Source organism: Pungitius pungitius, chromosome 20 (genome assembly GCF_949316345.1).
Source record: "Pungitius pungitius chromosome 20, fPunPun2.1, whole genome shotgun sequence".
Taxonomy (NCBI): Eukaryota; Metazoa; Chordata; class Actinopteri; order Perciformes; family Gasterosteidae; genus Pungitius; species Pungitius pungitius.
In genome coordinates this window covers 6856097-6872611 of record NC_084919.1, presented here as the reverse complement: position 1 = coordinate 6872611, position 16515 = coordinate 6856097, and the positions used below count along the sequence as shown (strand labels likewise).

General features: G+C 46.1%; 1 protein-coding gene across 3 annotated transcripts in view; it reads left to right on the top strand.

The window, feature by feature from the left end:
- Window positions 1-6536: 6536 nt before the first annotated feature.
- Window positions 6537-16515, top strand: part of LOC119194688 (prospero homeobox protein 1-like) — a 30866-nt gene continuing 20887 nt past the window's right edge. Inside the window, exons 1-2 of one of the 3 annotated variants that reach the window (XM_037448976.2) lie at window positions 6537-6600; window positions 13839-15905. In XM_037448976.2, coding sequence (XP_037304873.2) covers window positions 13899-15905 — 2007 coding nt within the window. In that variant the 5' untranslated portion in view covers window positions 6537-6600; window positions 13839-13898. Of the gene's footprint in view, window positions 6601-10379; window positions 11111-12064; window positions 12256-13838; window positions 15906-16515 lie in introns of those variants that run through there. The other 2 variants (XM_037448973.2, XM_037448974.2) reach the window with 2 other exon arrangements.

The following is a 16515-nucleotide window of genomic DNA, read 5'->3' as shown; positions in this document are numbered from 1 at the left end:
TACGAGAACATCACAAAGGTTGATTAGATTAGATAGAGTTTCACACTATAAACTAAAAGCTAAACTTTATTGCAAAAGACGATGAACATTGTAATTAACATCCATGACAGTTACATCCTTTCATTCTAATGGAAGAAGTCTGCAAAGTGAGAAATAACTTTTTTTTTTAACTATAACCGTTGTATATTCTACATGTATGTTATGAGGAGCTCAAAGGACAAACCCACAGATCATTATCAACTGACCCTTCTGCATTTAAGTTAAATGTAGCTTTTGGTCAGCAAAAAAGTAAAACAACAACCCTAAGACCCCAAATACACCATGCAGGAGATGAATTAGCACTTTGTCAGGGGACATGTACGCGATGGAGGCTAATGTTGCTCCATGTTAGTAGGATGTGCCATTGTAACAAGTTTGCCACTTCAACATGACGGCTCAACAAAACAAACAATAATTGTGGGTTTGAATGAAGTTCTAATGAACTTTTCTGATCACATTTCTTGCCACATTTGAGTTCACTTTCGCTGTAACAAAATGCTGTCTTCCCTATTTAGCCAGGCTATGAAAATAACACTGTTAAAGCCCATTCTTACTCCATGAAATACAGTCTGTAATTAAACTGCATCAGGTCTTACTCTAGATTGTTCTACACATTTTCACCGCATTGCCCAAAACAAGAGCAACCAAAGGTCGTCAGTTTAGTTAGTGGACACTTCACAATCCCTGTTTTTACTGCGTAATCCAGCCCTTGTCCTCATCCTTCCTGCTTCCTCCTCTCTTTATCCCCTCCATCTCTGCCTCTCCGTGTCGACCCTCTTCCGCTCTCTCTCTCTCTCTCTTGCTCCGTCACCTCACCTCCATCTCAGCTTTTTCATTTAGACTTTCCCCTCGTTGCCGTATTTCTCTCCTCGCTTTTTTGTTAACCCTCTCCCACTCCCACTTTATCTCCACATGACTCATGTGCCCTCGCTCTCGATCCATCTGACTGTCCGCGCAATCTCTCCCTCCATCCGCCCCCTCTACATCCATCTCTTAAGCACATCCTTTTTTCTCCTTCTCTCCTCCATCTCCACCGCCGTCCTTTTCCTTTTAAAGGATAATCTTCAGCTAAGTGGACAGCACTTCACTCCCTCTCGTTCCCTCTTAAGTGACCATTCGATAATCTCAGGATTCTCTGTTGAACCCCAACTGGGGAGAGTGGACGGATCAGAAAGCCCAGCCCGGAGGTCCTGAACTGGGTCAAGAAAAGGCCGGTGGCTGGGCCCTGTGGGGGTGGTGTGGACCGAGGCCGGGGACGGAGAAGGAGCCCATGCCAAACAAAGTTGGAGAGACATCATCAGAACAGATGGGCATCATCTCTCTGTGTCCTTTTTTGTCCATCGATTTTCAAGGCTGCAAGGCCTCGCCCTAGAGGTGGAAAATCGAGAGAAAATAAAAATACAAATCTGTTTGCGCAGAGAGCAGATAACAGGACATTACCAGGCCGACGTGAGGACAAAAGAAGCACGAGGGAGGGAAGAGGCATTCACGCCGTCAGGGTCGGTTAAAGGACAGGACACTAAATGCGTGACACAGACACACACACACACACACATGCAGAGCTTGTGCTGATTGTACAAGATTCATCGCACCTCCTTACTGCAGTGAAAATAAGCCCTTAGTCAGGTTACATACACCCACACACACCCCCACACACACACACGCGCGCGCACATGTTTTTTCTTTTCTTCCGCTGTCCTCTTTACGGGTCAACGGTTGAATAAAGCCGCTGTCACTTTCCTTTGGGAGGCGCCTGTGACAGTCAGACTGACCACGATCAACTTCCGCACAGGAAGAGGAGATTCCTGCAAGGAAAAGGCCGGGAGGATCAGGAACGGCCCTGGGCATCACTTGTCCTCTGGCTTAGCTAAAGACACTGAAAACAACAGTGCGCGCGTGCGCATGTGGGGGGGGTGTTAGGGCCGTGTGGGTGAGTAATGCAAAAGTCAATATGCCACTTTAACAGAATTACTGGACTGTGGATTTGTATTGTAGACTCTAAAACAAATGTTTTGTATTGGGTTTTGGGTTTTGCAGCATTCATGTATTTGATACACACCACAGCCATAGTAAAAGCACATTGAAATCAGTTTCCTGTAGATTTTATATCTCAGGGTTGGAGGCCCTGATCTGTGATAAATCCCACTCTGGATGCTCATTGAGTTTTGAGTCAACTCCGAAACCGGCTCCGCTCTTTCTTGTGCAGTCACCTCAGAGCAATATGGCTGCTGGTGTTGCTTCTTGTTTGAGGTCCGGTTCAACCCGGTATCAACCAATACTTGCACCGAGGCACCCTTCAGCTTCTCCATGTGACGCTTACAACTTTTAACTCTTTTCTAATTCAACACACCCGCGTCGTCATTATACGCTGACAGAATGTTGATTTTTTAATTTAAGGCTAAATGCTAAACGCTGTATGCTAACAGGGATAATGTCAACATGCCGGTGTTGAGCAGGACACATATTTTCCGTGTTTATGATCTTAGTTTGGTGTGAAACCTTTACTTTCAACCTTTAAGAAAACTCTGATATGATTCCTCCAAGAGATGATACAAAAAATGTCGGCTTTTCAATTTGCTGCATGCAACCAATAAACAAACAACACTTAAACTAAAAATGTGGAAAAACAGTATCGAGCTACTTTGCACCTCTCAAAAAAGAGTTAATCTCAGAACATTTACAGGACGGAGGACGGGACATTATTCTTAGAGCAGTGAATCACACCAACAGAAGACACAGCGTCCTGTTATGGAAATCTCCTCTGTCCCAACACTGGATTCTCTACCGACACAGGTGTCAGTGCCGCTCATTTATAGTCAGATTAGCCAACGGTTGAGGCATGGAGCTCTTGTGTGGCATTCACACACACACACACACACACACACACACACACACACAACGTACTGCACACAAACTGCAAGCAGCCCCGTAAAAGAAGCTGCTTATACATGTAGAGATTACTCTCTTCTAGGAACCGCTAAATTAGTTTGTGTGTCTACTTGCTGATGCGTGTGTGTGTGTGTGTGTGTGTGTGTGTGTGTGTGTGTGTGTGTGTGTGTGCAACAGATAGAGAGAGAGAGTGATCATATACATTCATGCATGGGTGGCTATTTGAGATTTTGTGGCTGTCCTTCATGTTATTGACCAGTGTGTGTGTGTGTGTGTGTGTAATTAAATATTCCGACTTAACTGTATGCTAACACAGTGCACGATCGCTCATGCACTTGTGATGTTATGAGTGTGTATGTGATTGTGTGAGCGTAGCAGGGATATCTTTTATCTGTACAACAATGATGCCACAAATAGGCGCATGCCAATCTATTCTTGCCCTCTCAAGGCTCCTCTGGCGTCGTGGTGGATGTGTGCAGGCCAACAAGGGTTAGGAAGGGATTTGGACATGTCCACGTGCGTCTACGAGTGCACAGCCACTTAAGAGACATATTTGCGTGTGCTAGTGCCTTTTACAGGGCTGCTTGCGTTTTTATAGATGACCAAAGGAGCAGGTTTGTTCCAAAACGACGATTCCGACTTCTAAAATATCTCCTTTTGCAACAAAAAATTAAAAAACACAGCGTTGCTTATCAGTAAATTTGTTGGCAGCGGAGAGTCTTATACTTGGAAATTACATTTTCAAGGTGGTAATCATTTGTGTGATTGCAAGCCAAGCAACACAAAAGTTTGATTTTCAAAGACCTTCAAGTAGAATGCCAAGTGCCAACCGCTGTGCTGGACTGTTTGCTTAGCTTCTCCCTCCGCAGCCGTAAAATAATCAAGGGAAATAATCAGGAGATGACCCACCACGCCACACATTCCTTCTTCTTTGTTCACTTTTATCCCTCTGTTGGGTGTTTAATGCTCTATTATCAGCGCGCACACTAGGCTCCTGTGGTTGGGCAGTAAAACCCAAAACCGTACGCTTCCTCCATGGAGGGTCGTGAAGGAAAGGTACACCTTCTCAGCCAAATTCGGCACACCCCGAGGGAAACGTTGCGGGGGGGGGGGGGGGGGGGGGAGCCGAGTGGCCCACAGCACCGTGAACCAAGCCGGCACACGACAGGATGAGGGTGTCGGCATCCTCCTGTTAAACGCTTGCTTCCTGCTGTTTTTGCTGTTCTCCTGCTCCTCTTTTTCTTTCTTTCATCCCTCTCTTCTTGCAGGAAGTCATTGGATTGGAAAAAAAAACGAGTTAAATGACGATGCAACGGGGGGGAGGAGGGGGGTGTTGGAGTTCCAATCAAGCAGAGCTCATGCCCAATGACACTCTTTGACGTGCAGAAAGTGTATTTAGAGAGAAGTGTGGGAGGGAGGGGGGGGGGGGGGGTGAAACAATGGTGGCGCTGGGGCGAGGGATGAGACGGAGGAAGGGAGGAGGAGGACGAGAGGAGGGGAGCTGAGGGCGCGAGGGTGGGCGGGTGGTGGAGGGTCTTCTCTGGGGTCGTGCTCGGAGGGCGTCGGGCAGCACGAGAGGCAGGATGTTATGGTTTATTCAGCGCAGGAGTGGGGGCGACGTGGACAAGGTGTGCCTTGCCCTCAGCACCAGCCGCAACGTGATTTATAGCAGCGCTGGCAGACGCTTCTGTCCGCAGGGAAGTCTTTGAAAAATACCGGGAGTGATTTGCATGAACGTGGACCTGAGCACACATACAGGGGGTGCGTACTTGAGGGTGCACGGCCTTGTCTCGTGTACTTGGACATGAGCACTTTATAGGCTGCTGGTGTTTTAACCTGTAGTTGGAACGTGTTCACGCATGGCCCAACAGAGACGGTCAAGCTTCTCTGATTAATGACCAGAGACACACAGAGATTACACTAAAGAAAAAAGCAGCTGGATCAAATGTACAACAACACATTGCAAAAAGTTTGACGAGTACGACTGAGGTAATTAGTTCAAGTAAAAGCAGCAATATTACACTAAGTTTAAGTACTATAGATATGTATATGTTTATATATGTGAAATAACTGAGAAGTTGTGTATTGTATTTACAGTGTATATACATTGATCATTGGAAAAAACTCAAATGTGACCCTCTAAAATGTGGCGCCATTCTCGTAGGGCTATTAAATACTCAAGTACAGTATAGTTTTTTATTCATGGAAATACATCCATTCATTTCCAGTTTGATTGAACCAGAATCACCATCTCCCAAATCTACGTGTGTGTGTGTGTGTGTGTGTGTGTGTGTGTGTGTGTGTGTGTGTGTTTGTGTGTTTACAGGACAAATATAACAACGTTAACCTCCTCCTGACCTCCCCGCAGGCAGCTGAATCTTCTCTGGTGTGAAAGGTCAGTGAGAGGTCAACAGAGGTCGCCAGCTAAAGGATGCCCTATAATAAGGAGCGCCTGGTGGTTACCATGCCCAACATCCACGGTTAAGGGGAGGGGGGGGGGGGGTCAAAGGTTACAAAGATACATTAACCAGACAAAAGAGTGCCAACAGGTACAAGACGTGTGAACATTCACGGCTGTAACAGGAGAGCAGACTGTGGTGGAGGGCTAAACTTATGTCTTGGAGCTAATGTGTGGAGAGAGAAGCACTTTAAAGCTACTTAAAGCCTTGTATAATCCACTTCATACCTCATAGACGCCTCTCTTTATATAGTATTTCGGTTTGTGCAGAAAGGCTGAAGAACAGGTGAATGATTGCTAATTAGACAGCCTTAGTCAGCTAGAAAAAGCATTGTGTGTCTCTGTGTGTGCGTGTTGCTGTTAACCAGCCTTGGTCGTAGAAGCTATTAAAATCTCATTAACCTGCGTTTTATTTAAAGCCCCCTGCCCCCCCCCCCGTCCGTCATACCCCTAATGTATTTTCCGTGAGCAGACTTTTTTTTTTCCTCCTTCAGATTTAATTTAGCTGCTCTTTGATTTAATGACTCGCCTCTGTTATTGTAGGATATCTTCTCCTTTCCTTGTAATTTTATTTCATGACATGGAGTGAGTCGAGTACAATGCGCCCCCCGGGGAGGACCACTTACCTCCACGCCAACCAACACAATTACCACTGATCACAAGAGTGAAAACAGACCGCCGCTTATCTGCCACGGCCGGCCCTTGCTTTATGTTCTTTTTATTATTATTTTATTTTTTAAAGCGTGCAGGCGCAGACCTGCAGCCTGCGTGATGTGACGAGCAGTGGAGGTAAAAAAAAAAAAATTATTTAAAAAAAGTTGAGCCACGTGTCGAACCGAACAGCCGAGCTTCCTTGGACGGACCGGGCCGACGGAGAGCACGTGGTCAGGAAAAAAGGTACTCAAGCCACATTTAACCAAATGCCAAATAACCTCCGCGTTAAACATGTTCGGATTATCGAACGCAGTTCGGCGTGGACTTGACCTCGCGCTGGTAGTGCAGAATCAGCTGTTGACCGGGGCCTTGCACTGAATTAAAAATTAAAAAAAAAGAAGAAAAAAAGGCGAAGTCGCCGCCAGAAGTAAACAGCTAAAGTCCTTTCGTGTTTACCAAGTAAAGTCCTCTGCTCCATGTTGACAGGTGAGAGTTCATAGGAGCAGAGCTGGTCCCCTCCAATGGAGCTGCGAGCCTGACTGTGTAACCCCCAAGAAATGGTGAGTGTGCGCGTGTGCGTGTGCGTGTGTCAGACAGAGGCACAGAGATAAACAGGGATAGTTGCTGAGGGGGCTCTTTGACTTTGAGGCGCATAAGCCCTTATTTCACGGTGCCATTGTTTGTTTTAAGGACGTCAAGCTTAATACAGTTCCGGGCGATTTCCCAACATGTCCGTCTGCCCAAGCACCTCCAAGGCGCACCGTGCGCGCGCGTGCCCACGTGCACGCCCTTCATTCCTGGCTATACTTTAGCCCAATCCTCCCCATATTTCTCAAATGTTTGCACTTTGAAGGTTGTTGGTAAGACACGTCGAATCAACACAGAAGAAACGTCACATTACGGACTAATGACGGTGTTTGGAGCGTTTTTTGTTGTTGCTTTTAATGAGTTGAAATGCAGACATATTCCCATCGGCCTCTCCGAGCAGCATTCTTATAATTGCCTATTATTTACACGCAGGCCAAACATCGAGCCTTATTTAATGTTTAAACAAACTGTTGAGAGGAGGGTCTAGAAACGTGTTGCAATAAATGTATCACTCCGCCTGTGCCGTGAGTGACACGCGAGGGGTGGTCGACAGAGAGCGTGTTGCCCATGTACATTCTCATAGACAAATGTTTGTGTAGGCCACACAACACTGCTTTTATGTGTGGTACTATGTGCGGTCATTTTGTATTGTCACATGATGGTCTTTATAGAGAGAGAGAGAGAGAGTACCACCTCCCTCTCTCTGTTTTTTTCCCCTCTCTCTCTCTCACACACACACACACACACTCACACACACACGCACACAAACACACGCCTCCATAATCACCACTAGGCTACTTGACGCCTAGAAATAGGGATATGGGTCACCGGGGGCCACAATGCGTCGGCCACCAAAACCCTTGCAAAGAATATCACTAACAGTAACATCTATGCAAATATCTGCTGTTTCACTACAGACGTCTCTGCTCTCACGTCATCTCCGTGTCTGAAATTGGGCTTTTGCCTTGACAGAGAAGTCTGTTTACATATTTCCCTGCATCTTTGACGGTGAAAGCTGAATAAGCGCTGGACAGGAGGCCCGACAAGGACTCTAGAGGCTGTAAGAGTCAGACGCCCACTCAGTTATTACACTAGGACAAATTCTCCATTCCTCTCCTCTGTCCTGTCTCCTAAACCTTTTTATTCAGGGACCCGGAGACCTCTCCGGAACAAAACAGCTTTTAGCGCTACCATCTCTCTGCTTCTGTTTTCGGAAATAGCTCTCTCTCTCTCTCTCTCTCTCTCTCTCTCTCTCTCTCTCTCTCTCTCTCTCTCTCTCTCTCTCTCTCTCTCTGTCTCTGTCTCTCTTATTTCTCAAAAAGGCTCTGAAAAGAAATAGAGCGGTGGTCAGGGCACATCATGTATTATATGATAAATTTAATTGCATAAACGCCGCTGCTCAAGATATTGTGTTTTCCCCCCGAATGATATTCAGTCTCTCAATAATTGTTCATGCATAAAGTAACTCGTTTGTTGATTTTTAGTCACGCAATCCGCTTCAACCTTAAGACAAAAATAATTAACCCTCTAGTAATAACATTAAGAATACTAATCATCGTCAGGTGACCAATAATAGCCACTGTCAATACTTCATCACCACTTGCGCGCACTTGTTACCATTTAATTGTGGTCAGATCGTGATTCTATTTTAAAGTACCTTTACGACACCCCCGGGAGGAATATTGTTTTTAAACACGCCCGCTCCTACTGCATTAGGGCCCAACTCTAATAAATATGTCAATAAATTCAGCCATCAGGCGCGCGATGCCAGAGCGCATTATCAGTCTTGGGCATCGAGGTGTGTCGCACTCGACCCATAAGAGAGGGGGGGGGGAGTTTAAAATAAATACACGCGTTGATCCACCTGGAAAGGGCCGCGATAAGAACCGCCAGTGTTAACCGACACGTTTCCTCTACACCTCACCCGAGTCTTCCTTTTGCAAACACGCGCTTCTTTAATGGTCCGGCCTGTTTTTCCAGCCCGTGCGCACCGACGGGCACCCGGGGGAGCCGAGGCCAAATCAGCCACAGGCCGGTGAGGGAGCAGGGGGGCCGGGACACCTGCTTTGGAAAAGACACTCCAGACACTCAACTTTGCTGACTTCGTTGTATTTCGTTTGTCCTAAAAAGCTCTTGCTTGCGACATGGAAAAGAGACTCGCCTCTTCCCTTTTGGCACCTGACTGAGGCGCACATGGAAAATAAGATTTCTAGTTACGGTCTTTAGGATCCTGTTTGTGCGGAGGATAAAAGGAAAAAAATTCTGCGTGCAACAAATGAGTCCTGAGTTAAAAGCTGGAAAAAAACTCCATTATCCAGCAAATAGTGCACGAAAAACTTTTTTTCTTCTTCCACAAATTAAAAAAACGCATTCACCATTTATAACGATGATAATGACAAATAAATGAATACATAAATATTCATGTATTGTAATTATTTGTATGCGTTTGTTGTAAAATAAAAGGATAGGTAGCTTACGCGGGTTAATACGAGGCTCGCACTTTCTTCTCTAATTGGTGAAACGCGGGCTGAAGCGGCTGGATGTGAACTGTATTATCGAGACATGTTGAGAGTCGATGGAAATATTTATTATCCTACGTAGATACGATTTCATTTGGCACATTTCTCAATATTAGCTAACAATTTGTGTTGATACACTTTTGCCTAAATATACATGCAGAACGCAAAACCGCAAAGTAAAAATAAATACCAAATTAGTAGGAATGCGTGAGAACGAGGACGAGTAGCTGTCATCATTTCATAAATGAGAAGCGTCGAGCAGTTTTTTCTTTGCCAAAGATCAGAAGCCTGTGTCCGTAAGGTTCAGCCTTACAGGTGGCGAAGTTTCAAAGATAGAAAAAAAAATCTAATAGTTCACTCAAATTAAAAGATAAAGGTATTTTTGTTTTTTTCCTTTTACGATCCGTTTAACTTGGTGTTGTGCTTTGATGGCCGTGCGGTCTTTACGCGCGGGGTTGCTTCGGTGACGGGTTGTGGATCCGAGTGACATACGTTCCGTGATGATATTCGGCTCTTAAATGAGCGCTTCACAAAGAGACGTTTAGCTCTCTCTTCGGATATTGGCTTGGCTGGATAATCTGAATTCCAAAGCAAAGCTGCGAGCGTCTGTGCCGCTGCGCTCGTTCATACATTCATACACTTTGCTGCAACTCGTGCATGCAGCGCGTAAAATATCCACACACGCCACTTCGATCCTCCTATTCCCGAGTGACTGACTGCTGTTATCCATTTGACCAGTCTAAAGGTAAAAGTTCCAGAAAAAAAATGTACATAGTGATGCCTGAAATTCAAACATATTACAAGTTGGTAATCATTAAACGTGACCGAGCTTGAAGGAATGTTAATGCGTTTTTAAAAAAACTCTCACAAAGACAACATGATTAACACACGCGATTAAAAGTCATATAGATTGTAAAATTGAGCATTGTACTGCTAAGAGGAAGGCTGGACGACATATGAATGTATTTTCTTTAAAACGGCTGCTCTCCTCAAATTTGCACTGTATGCTGCATTCATCTTTTAACAAGCCCTTTCTTATCCGACGGTAAAGTAAATCAATCTACAAAGCGGATAATCTCACTGATGTCAAATACCTTTGAGCATTTCCTTAGCAGTTATTATCGAGAAATGGTTGCTATTCTTTTACCCCAAAGTGTTCACACGTTATTCGAAATCTCTTAGAATCAACCCGACACTTCACCATTAGTAAGAAACTCTGCCATTCGAGACTTGAAAAATGGAATAAATATGTGTGTTTTATTGCGTCTTTTGCTGCAGGTCTAATGTCAAAGTGCGCAACAATTCTTTCTCGCAGAGTCGCTGATTTGTGAAGAAATGGATTAGTAAAAGTGGTATTTCCTATTTTTTTTTTACCCTCTCTCTCTCTCTCTCTCTCTCTCTCTCTCTCTCTCTCTTGCTTTAGTTGCAAGTCCCATTTCAGTGGTCAAGTTCAGCGCGTTGTTCCTCCGGGCCGGACGGACGCTTCTTATTGGTAGGCAGCGGCAGTTACATCACGCCGCCCATGACGCGCACGTCTTCCTGTTTCCTTCAGCCGCGTCTTAAAGTGAATCTTAGTGGCGGAGGAGCGCTCCAGCATCCAGTCCACTGCATCCAGTGCGCCTCGGAGACCCACACACACGCAGTCTCGCCCTCTCTCTCCCTCTCTCTCCCTCTCTCTCTCTCTCTTGTACTCTCTCTATGTCTCTCACTCACTTTAGTCACAGCAGAGGATAGAGGGAGAGACCGCCGCGCCAGAGCTTCTTTTTCATCTTGTGTATTTTTTTCCGGTTTCGGTCCTTTCGCTCGCGCCGCTGACTTTATTGCGGCTCTACTTCAGTGAGAGAAATTGCAATATCCCAGCATCCAACAATCCGCCGTGCTGTGCGCATTAAAAAAAATATATATATATATATATTTAGTGGGTGCCGTTGGAGTTCAGGTTGTGCCGTCTTCATCCAAAAGGGTAAGTAACCTTTTCCTCCCTCTCTGGTTCTGGTTCTGCGGTCAACACCTAATTTCACATGATATTCCGCGTGGGACATCATTTGGCCTGTCTCGTTCCCCTCGTCTTGCTTGTGTGCTAAGAGTTGCGCGAGCACTGCGTGTTTATTGCGGGGATGACTTGCGGACAGTAGCCCACCCGTCCGCGCCAAAGCGGACCATCCAGTTGATTTGCAACTTTTCGAAGTAAGTTTGGGAGCGAGTTTCGAAACTCGATTTTTCACGTGGGAACTGAGATTTGTCTGCATTTGGTCCCCGGTTGAACGCGTGGATTTGCAGTGTCCCCGCGTTGTCTCTGTCCGCTGGGTGATATTTTATTCTAGGACCTCATTTCGTGCCTGTTATTATTTACTGAAGCTCCTCTGCAGTCCTCCCGTTTTCTGTCTTCTGCGTTGGCACTTTTTTTTGCGTCGTTGTGATGTGACGCTGCCGGTGTTTTGTTGTAAGGGTTCGCTACCCGGTCCTTTCGGTGGGTTTCGCTCCACTGACCGTCACAAATGCGAAGAAACAATCCAGACCTGTTTTCTCTTTTGTCGCCCCGTGAAGTAATCGCCTTTGTTAACTGACACAAGTTACAACAACTGGTGCATCAATTCCAATTCGAGTCAAGTTTCAAACCCGCAGCTCGGTCGCTGTTCTCTGCTGTTTATTCATTTTCAACCGAAACGTTTGAGGGGTTTTTAAATGACAACGGTTTCACGCGGAGAGCCGCTTTGAGGGGATAAGGCGACGACGTTTAAGAGTTCAAATGGACGGCCGCAGCTCGTTGTTTATGTGTGTAGTTCATGGCGTCAAATTGTTGAAAGGGTTCGAAGGAGAGGAAGAGAGAGGCGGAGTGCGCATGGGCAATGGGAGACAGGTGCGCCGTCTGCAAAGACAGGTGCTGGTGACTATTTCAAGCTCATTGTTAAGGTCCTGAGGCGATCAAGTCAAGATATATTTTTTGTCGGGGGAGGGGGGTTATCACCTCTTGTCTGAACTGCTGATGTCGCTGTCAGGTCTTTGAGCCAAAGCCATTTATCAAAATGGTTGTAATTTAAAATAGCGGTTTCTCTTCGATAGTGTAGATATAAGGAGGGATACCGTTTAACTAAGCCTGTTTATGGGGTAAAGTATGATTTTTACTTTTGTCAGTTTACAAAGTGTTATAAAAAGCCAGCAGCAAGGTTGTTTGTGTGTGTGTGAAGAGTGAATGTTTTTTCTTTACATTCAAATTATTTTTCCCCTGCAGTAATTACGTAAATCTGATTCATTTTTTGTACTTATACAAGCACACAATAACTAAGAATCTTTTAAAGACTCACAGGAGTTCAGTTTCCCATGTTGTACACAATTAAATGTGATGTAATTAACTAAAAGCTTTTGCTTTAGAACGCCAAAGCAAAATTAAATGTATTTGAATCCGTTTTTTAAATTTCTGGGTAAAAAATAATCTCGACGTTTATAGCTATGTAGCAGATATATCTTTAACTTTGCTTACATTTGAATAATGTTTCAGTATTTGCAATCTGTAAATTTGTTATTTTTGGTTATTTTATTTACAAATAAGTTAGGGCTGATATTCTCCTGGAAAAAGCTTTTATTAAAAAATGTACATTCTTGCACCACCTTTGCCACCTATGCTGTTAAGAAAACATTTTTCAAGTTCATACATTTACAAACCTCAGGAATATAATTTTTTTTCAAACAAAGTCATAGAACTCATTTCTGAAATCATGATTAAATTGGAGATTGAATGCATCTGACATTGCTCTGACAAAAACAATGCCATCGCTGCTTTCATAGCAGTATTGATGCAGGCCTGTACTGACTAAACGTTTTGCTTTCAGAGGGGCATTAGGATTTTTGTAAGAGCGCTTTAACTTGCTCCTTGCCAGAGTTGACCCTTGTGACCTATTCATTTGAGCAGAATTAACTGGCCTTGCCAGATGAAAAGACAAACAAAAAACACAGAAGTGAGCTCACGCTGGCTCAAAAATCAATAGGCCTATTTAGTTTTTTTTTATGTCACCCCCCCCATTGCTGAAGATATGATGGCCGTATTGATTAGTGTGAACAGAGGACATTTAAAATGACAAAACGTGTAAACATGTTTTAAAATGACAATAATTTGTTGAATTGTCCGAGTGATTGTTCACTTACGTAACAAGATTTGGAGAAGGTGCATTGCCTTTCCTTGTCAACTCTTTCTTTCTTTTTCTTTAAATGCCCCTAAACACTTTCTTTTTTTATCTTATTTTGAGAATTAATAGCTCCTATGTTTGCTCACACCGCACAAAAAATGGAAATGAGGACAAGTACTTAAGTAATTATCATAATTTTATGCAGCTTTGTGTTGCGTGGGAACTGGTTCAGTGCCGCACGGCGTGTAACAGGGGACAGGATAAAATGTAGGACTTTGCCCTGGAATGTGGAGCCGAGGCCTAATTCTGACCCCATCTTGCTTGTTCCTCTTACCCCTCTGTCACTGGTCTTTGCTGCCTAAATGTAACCATGGAAGCACCAGTCCACTTCGAAATGTCCTTTGACATAGATTTTAATTGTTTCAGTCCGTCAAATACTTTCAAGCTTCTATAGTTATTAATTAGATTGACATGGACGTGTCCTGTCTGGGTGACTGATTGATTTAGATTCTGAAAATGTATTTTTCCTTTTTGGTGAGTCATGGTTCTGTAAATTCTTGCCCACAGGTACTCAGAGGATTCAATCCCAGAGGTTTGCGGGATATGGCCCAATAGCAGCAGCCCGTGATGCCGGACCATGACAGCGACTCCCTCCTGAACAGACAGACCAAGCGAAGACGTGTGGACATTGGTGTTAAGAGGACCGTGGGCAGCACAGCCTCCTCCACAGCAGCAGCCACAACAGCAACAACCACAGATAACATTGCCCGCGCCAAAGCAGCCATTTTCAGTGCCATGAACTCTCTGAGCTCCCACTCTCACCACGGATCAGAGACTGACAACATGGAGTGCTCTCTAGTGCAGCCACATGGTGGACCTGGCATTGTGTCAGCCAGCGACACAGAATCCAAGTCCAATGTGCTGCGAAAGCTACTGAAGAGGGCCAACTCGTACGAGGACACCATGATGCCCTTCCCCGGCACCACCATTATCTCCCAGCTTCTCAAGAATAACATGGCTAAAAATGGAGGAGGACCTGAGAGGGGAGAAAGAGGGGACAGGGGTGATAGAGGGGACATCGGCTTCCCTGGATCAGGGCTCTCCAATGCAAGTTCAGACGCTCCCCAGGAGGATGCCTGCAGTAACTCCTCCCATGATAGCACCCCTCAAGAGTGCTTGTCACCCTTTGGTCGTTCTGGCCTGGCCGCCTTCGACATCGAACGTCTAAACGATGAACATCTGCGTGCCAAGCGAGCCCGTGTAGAGAACATTATACGTGGCATGAGCCACTCACCCAGTGTGGTGGTACCCGCTGCTTCCCGTCATGAGCGTGACCATGAGTTGGATGGAGAGCAGGAGATCGATCTGGACTGCCCCCCCCCTCAGTCTCAACAGCAGGCCCCCAGCAGCCCACGGGGAGGCGAAGTTTGCAGCAGTAGCAGCCGAGAGAACAAGCGTAAGCAGCGTCTGCCTCAGCAGCAACAACAGAGTTTCACCCAGCTGGTGTGCCAGAGAAAGGAGCAGAAGCAGGAGGAGCGACGGCAACTGAAGCTGCAGCTGGAGGACATGCAGAAACAGCTGCGTCAGCTGCAGGAGAAGTTCTTTCAGATCTACGACTCAACCGACGACTCGGAACACAACGACCTCCACAACGAGCTCAACAATGACATAGGAAACATGTCCGAAGACAGCCCGGGTAGGTCCGACCCCGGCGCCGATGACCGGGGCGGAGATGACCTGCGCTCTGACAATGAGATGTCTGACCTGGACCCGGGCCATTTCCTGGACCGGGCGCGGGCCTTACTTCAGGAGCAGGCCTTGCTCACAGACAGAGAGAAGCCAAGGAGAGAAGGGCCCAGCCGGAGCAAAGGACAGGGAGGTCCGGCCTCCTCCATGCACGCTGAGGGTAAACAGCTGGCAGAAACACTCAAGCAGGAACTCAATTCAGCCATGACCCAGGTGGTGGACACCGTGGTTAAGGTGTTCGCCAAGCCTCCGCGCCCCACACCCCAGCAAGCCTTCCCCTCACTTTCCATACCGCCTGAAAGATTTCCCACCACTGTCAATGGAGAGAACCCCAACTTCCACACCACCAACCAGAGGCTGCAGTGCTTCGGCGATGTCATCATTCCCAATCCACTGGACTCATTTGCCAGCATGCCGGGGATGCCGGGTCCCACCAATGACCAAACTGAGGCGATCCCCTTAGTTGTGAGGAAGACAGCCAGCGAGCACCACCACCACCACCAGTCCTCGGCTGTGGGTGCCCACGGTGGGCACCACCACCCTATCCTTCATCCCTCCTCACTTTCTGCCTCCATGGGCTTCAGCCCGCCATCTTTTAGACACCCTTTCCCGCTGCCTCTCATGGGCTACCCTTTCCAGAGTCACCTCGGTGGACCCACGGGTGGCTACCCGGGGAAGGACCGTTCTTCTCCCGACTCCATGGACCTGTCCCGGGAGACCACCAGCCTGAGGACCAAGATGGCATCAGCTCACCATCTGGGCCACCACCATCGCTCTTGTTCACCGGCGCACCATGGCAGCACGGCCGAGCTGTCCCTGTCCCTCATCAAGTCGGAGTGCAGCGACCTCCAGGACATGGCGGACATCTCACCCTACTCAGGCAGCAATGTATCCTTTAAAACAAATAGTGTATTTTGACTTGGGTTTAAAGACAATAATATGTGAATGCGTTTGACAGTGACCCTGGTGTTTCAAAGAGCTTGTGTGTGTGTGTGTGTGTGTAAACCAGATAAAGAGGTTTCAGGTGGTGATTCCCTGTAGAGACAGGTTTGAAACGTTGCATCTGAACAACAAAGAGTTAAAAAATCAAATCTTTTTCAGCCTGTTTGAAAGTAGCCTAAGAAACTGAAAAAAACATTGATGAATCACTTTTCCTCCCACTGCTGTTGTCCTCTCCATTGTACCGCATTGTTGTATTTATTTTTATACTCTTACCTCTTCCTTCTCACAGCACCATACAGCCTTTTCTTCCATCGCCAGTCCTAAGTGCTTTAAAAGCTCTCTTGTCACATATCACTTACTCACGAAGATTAGGTCCCCAAGACATTTACTGCTCCAATTCCTTTTTATAAAAATGGCCTGAAAGAACAAGGAGGGCGATAGCGTCCTGAAACTTGGCACACAATGGTGTTGTATAGCCTTCCCTTATAGTTTAACCCCGGTGTGCCCCAATCATGCCCCATGGATAAAGAAGCTTTCCCCTATGGGAGGCTCAAGT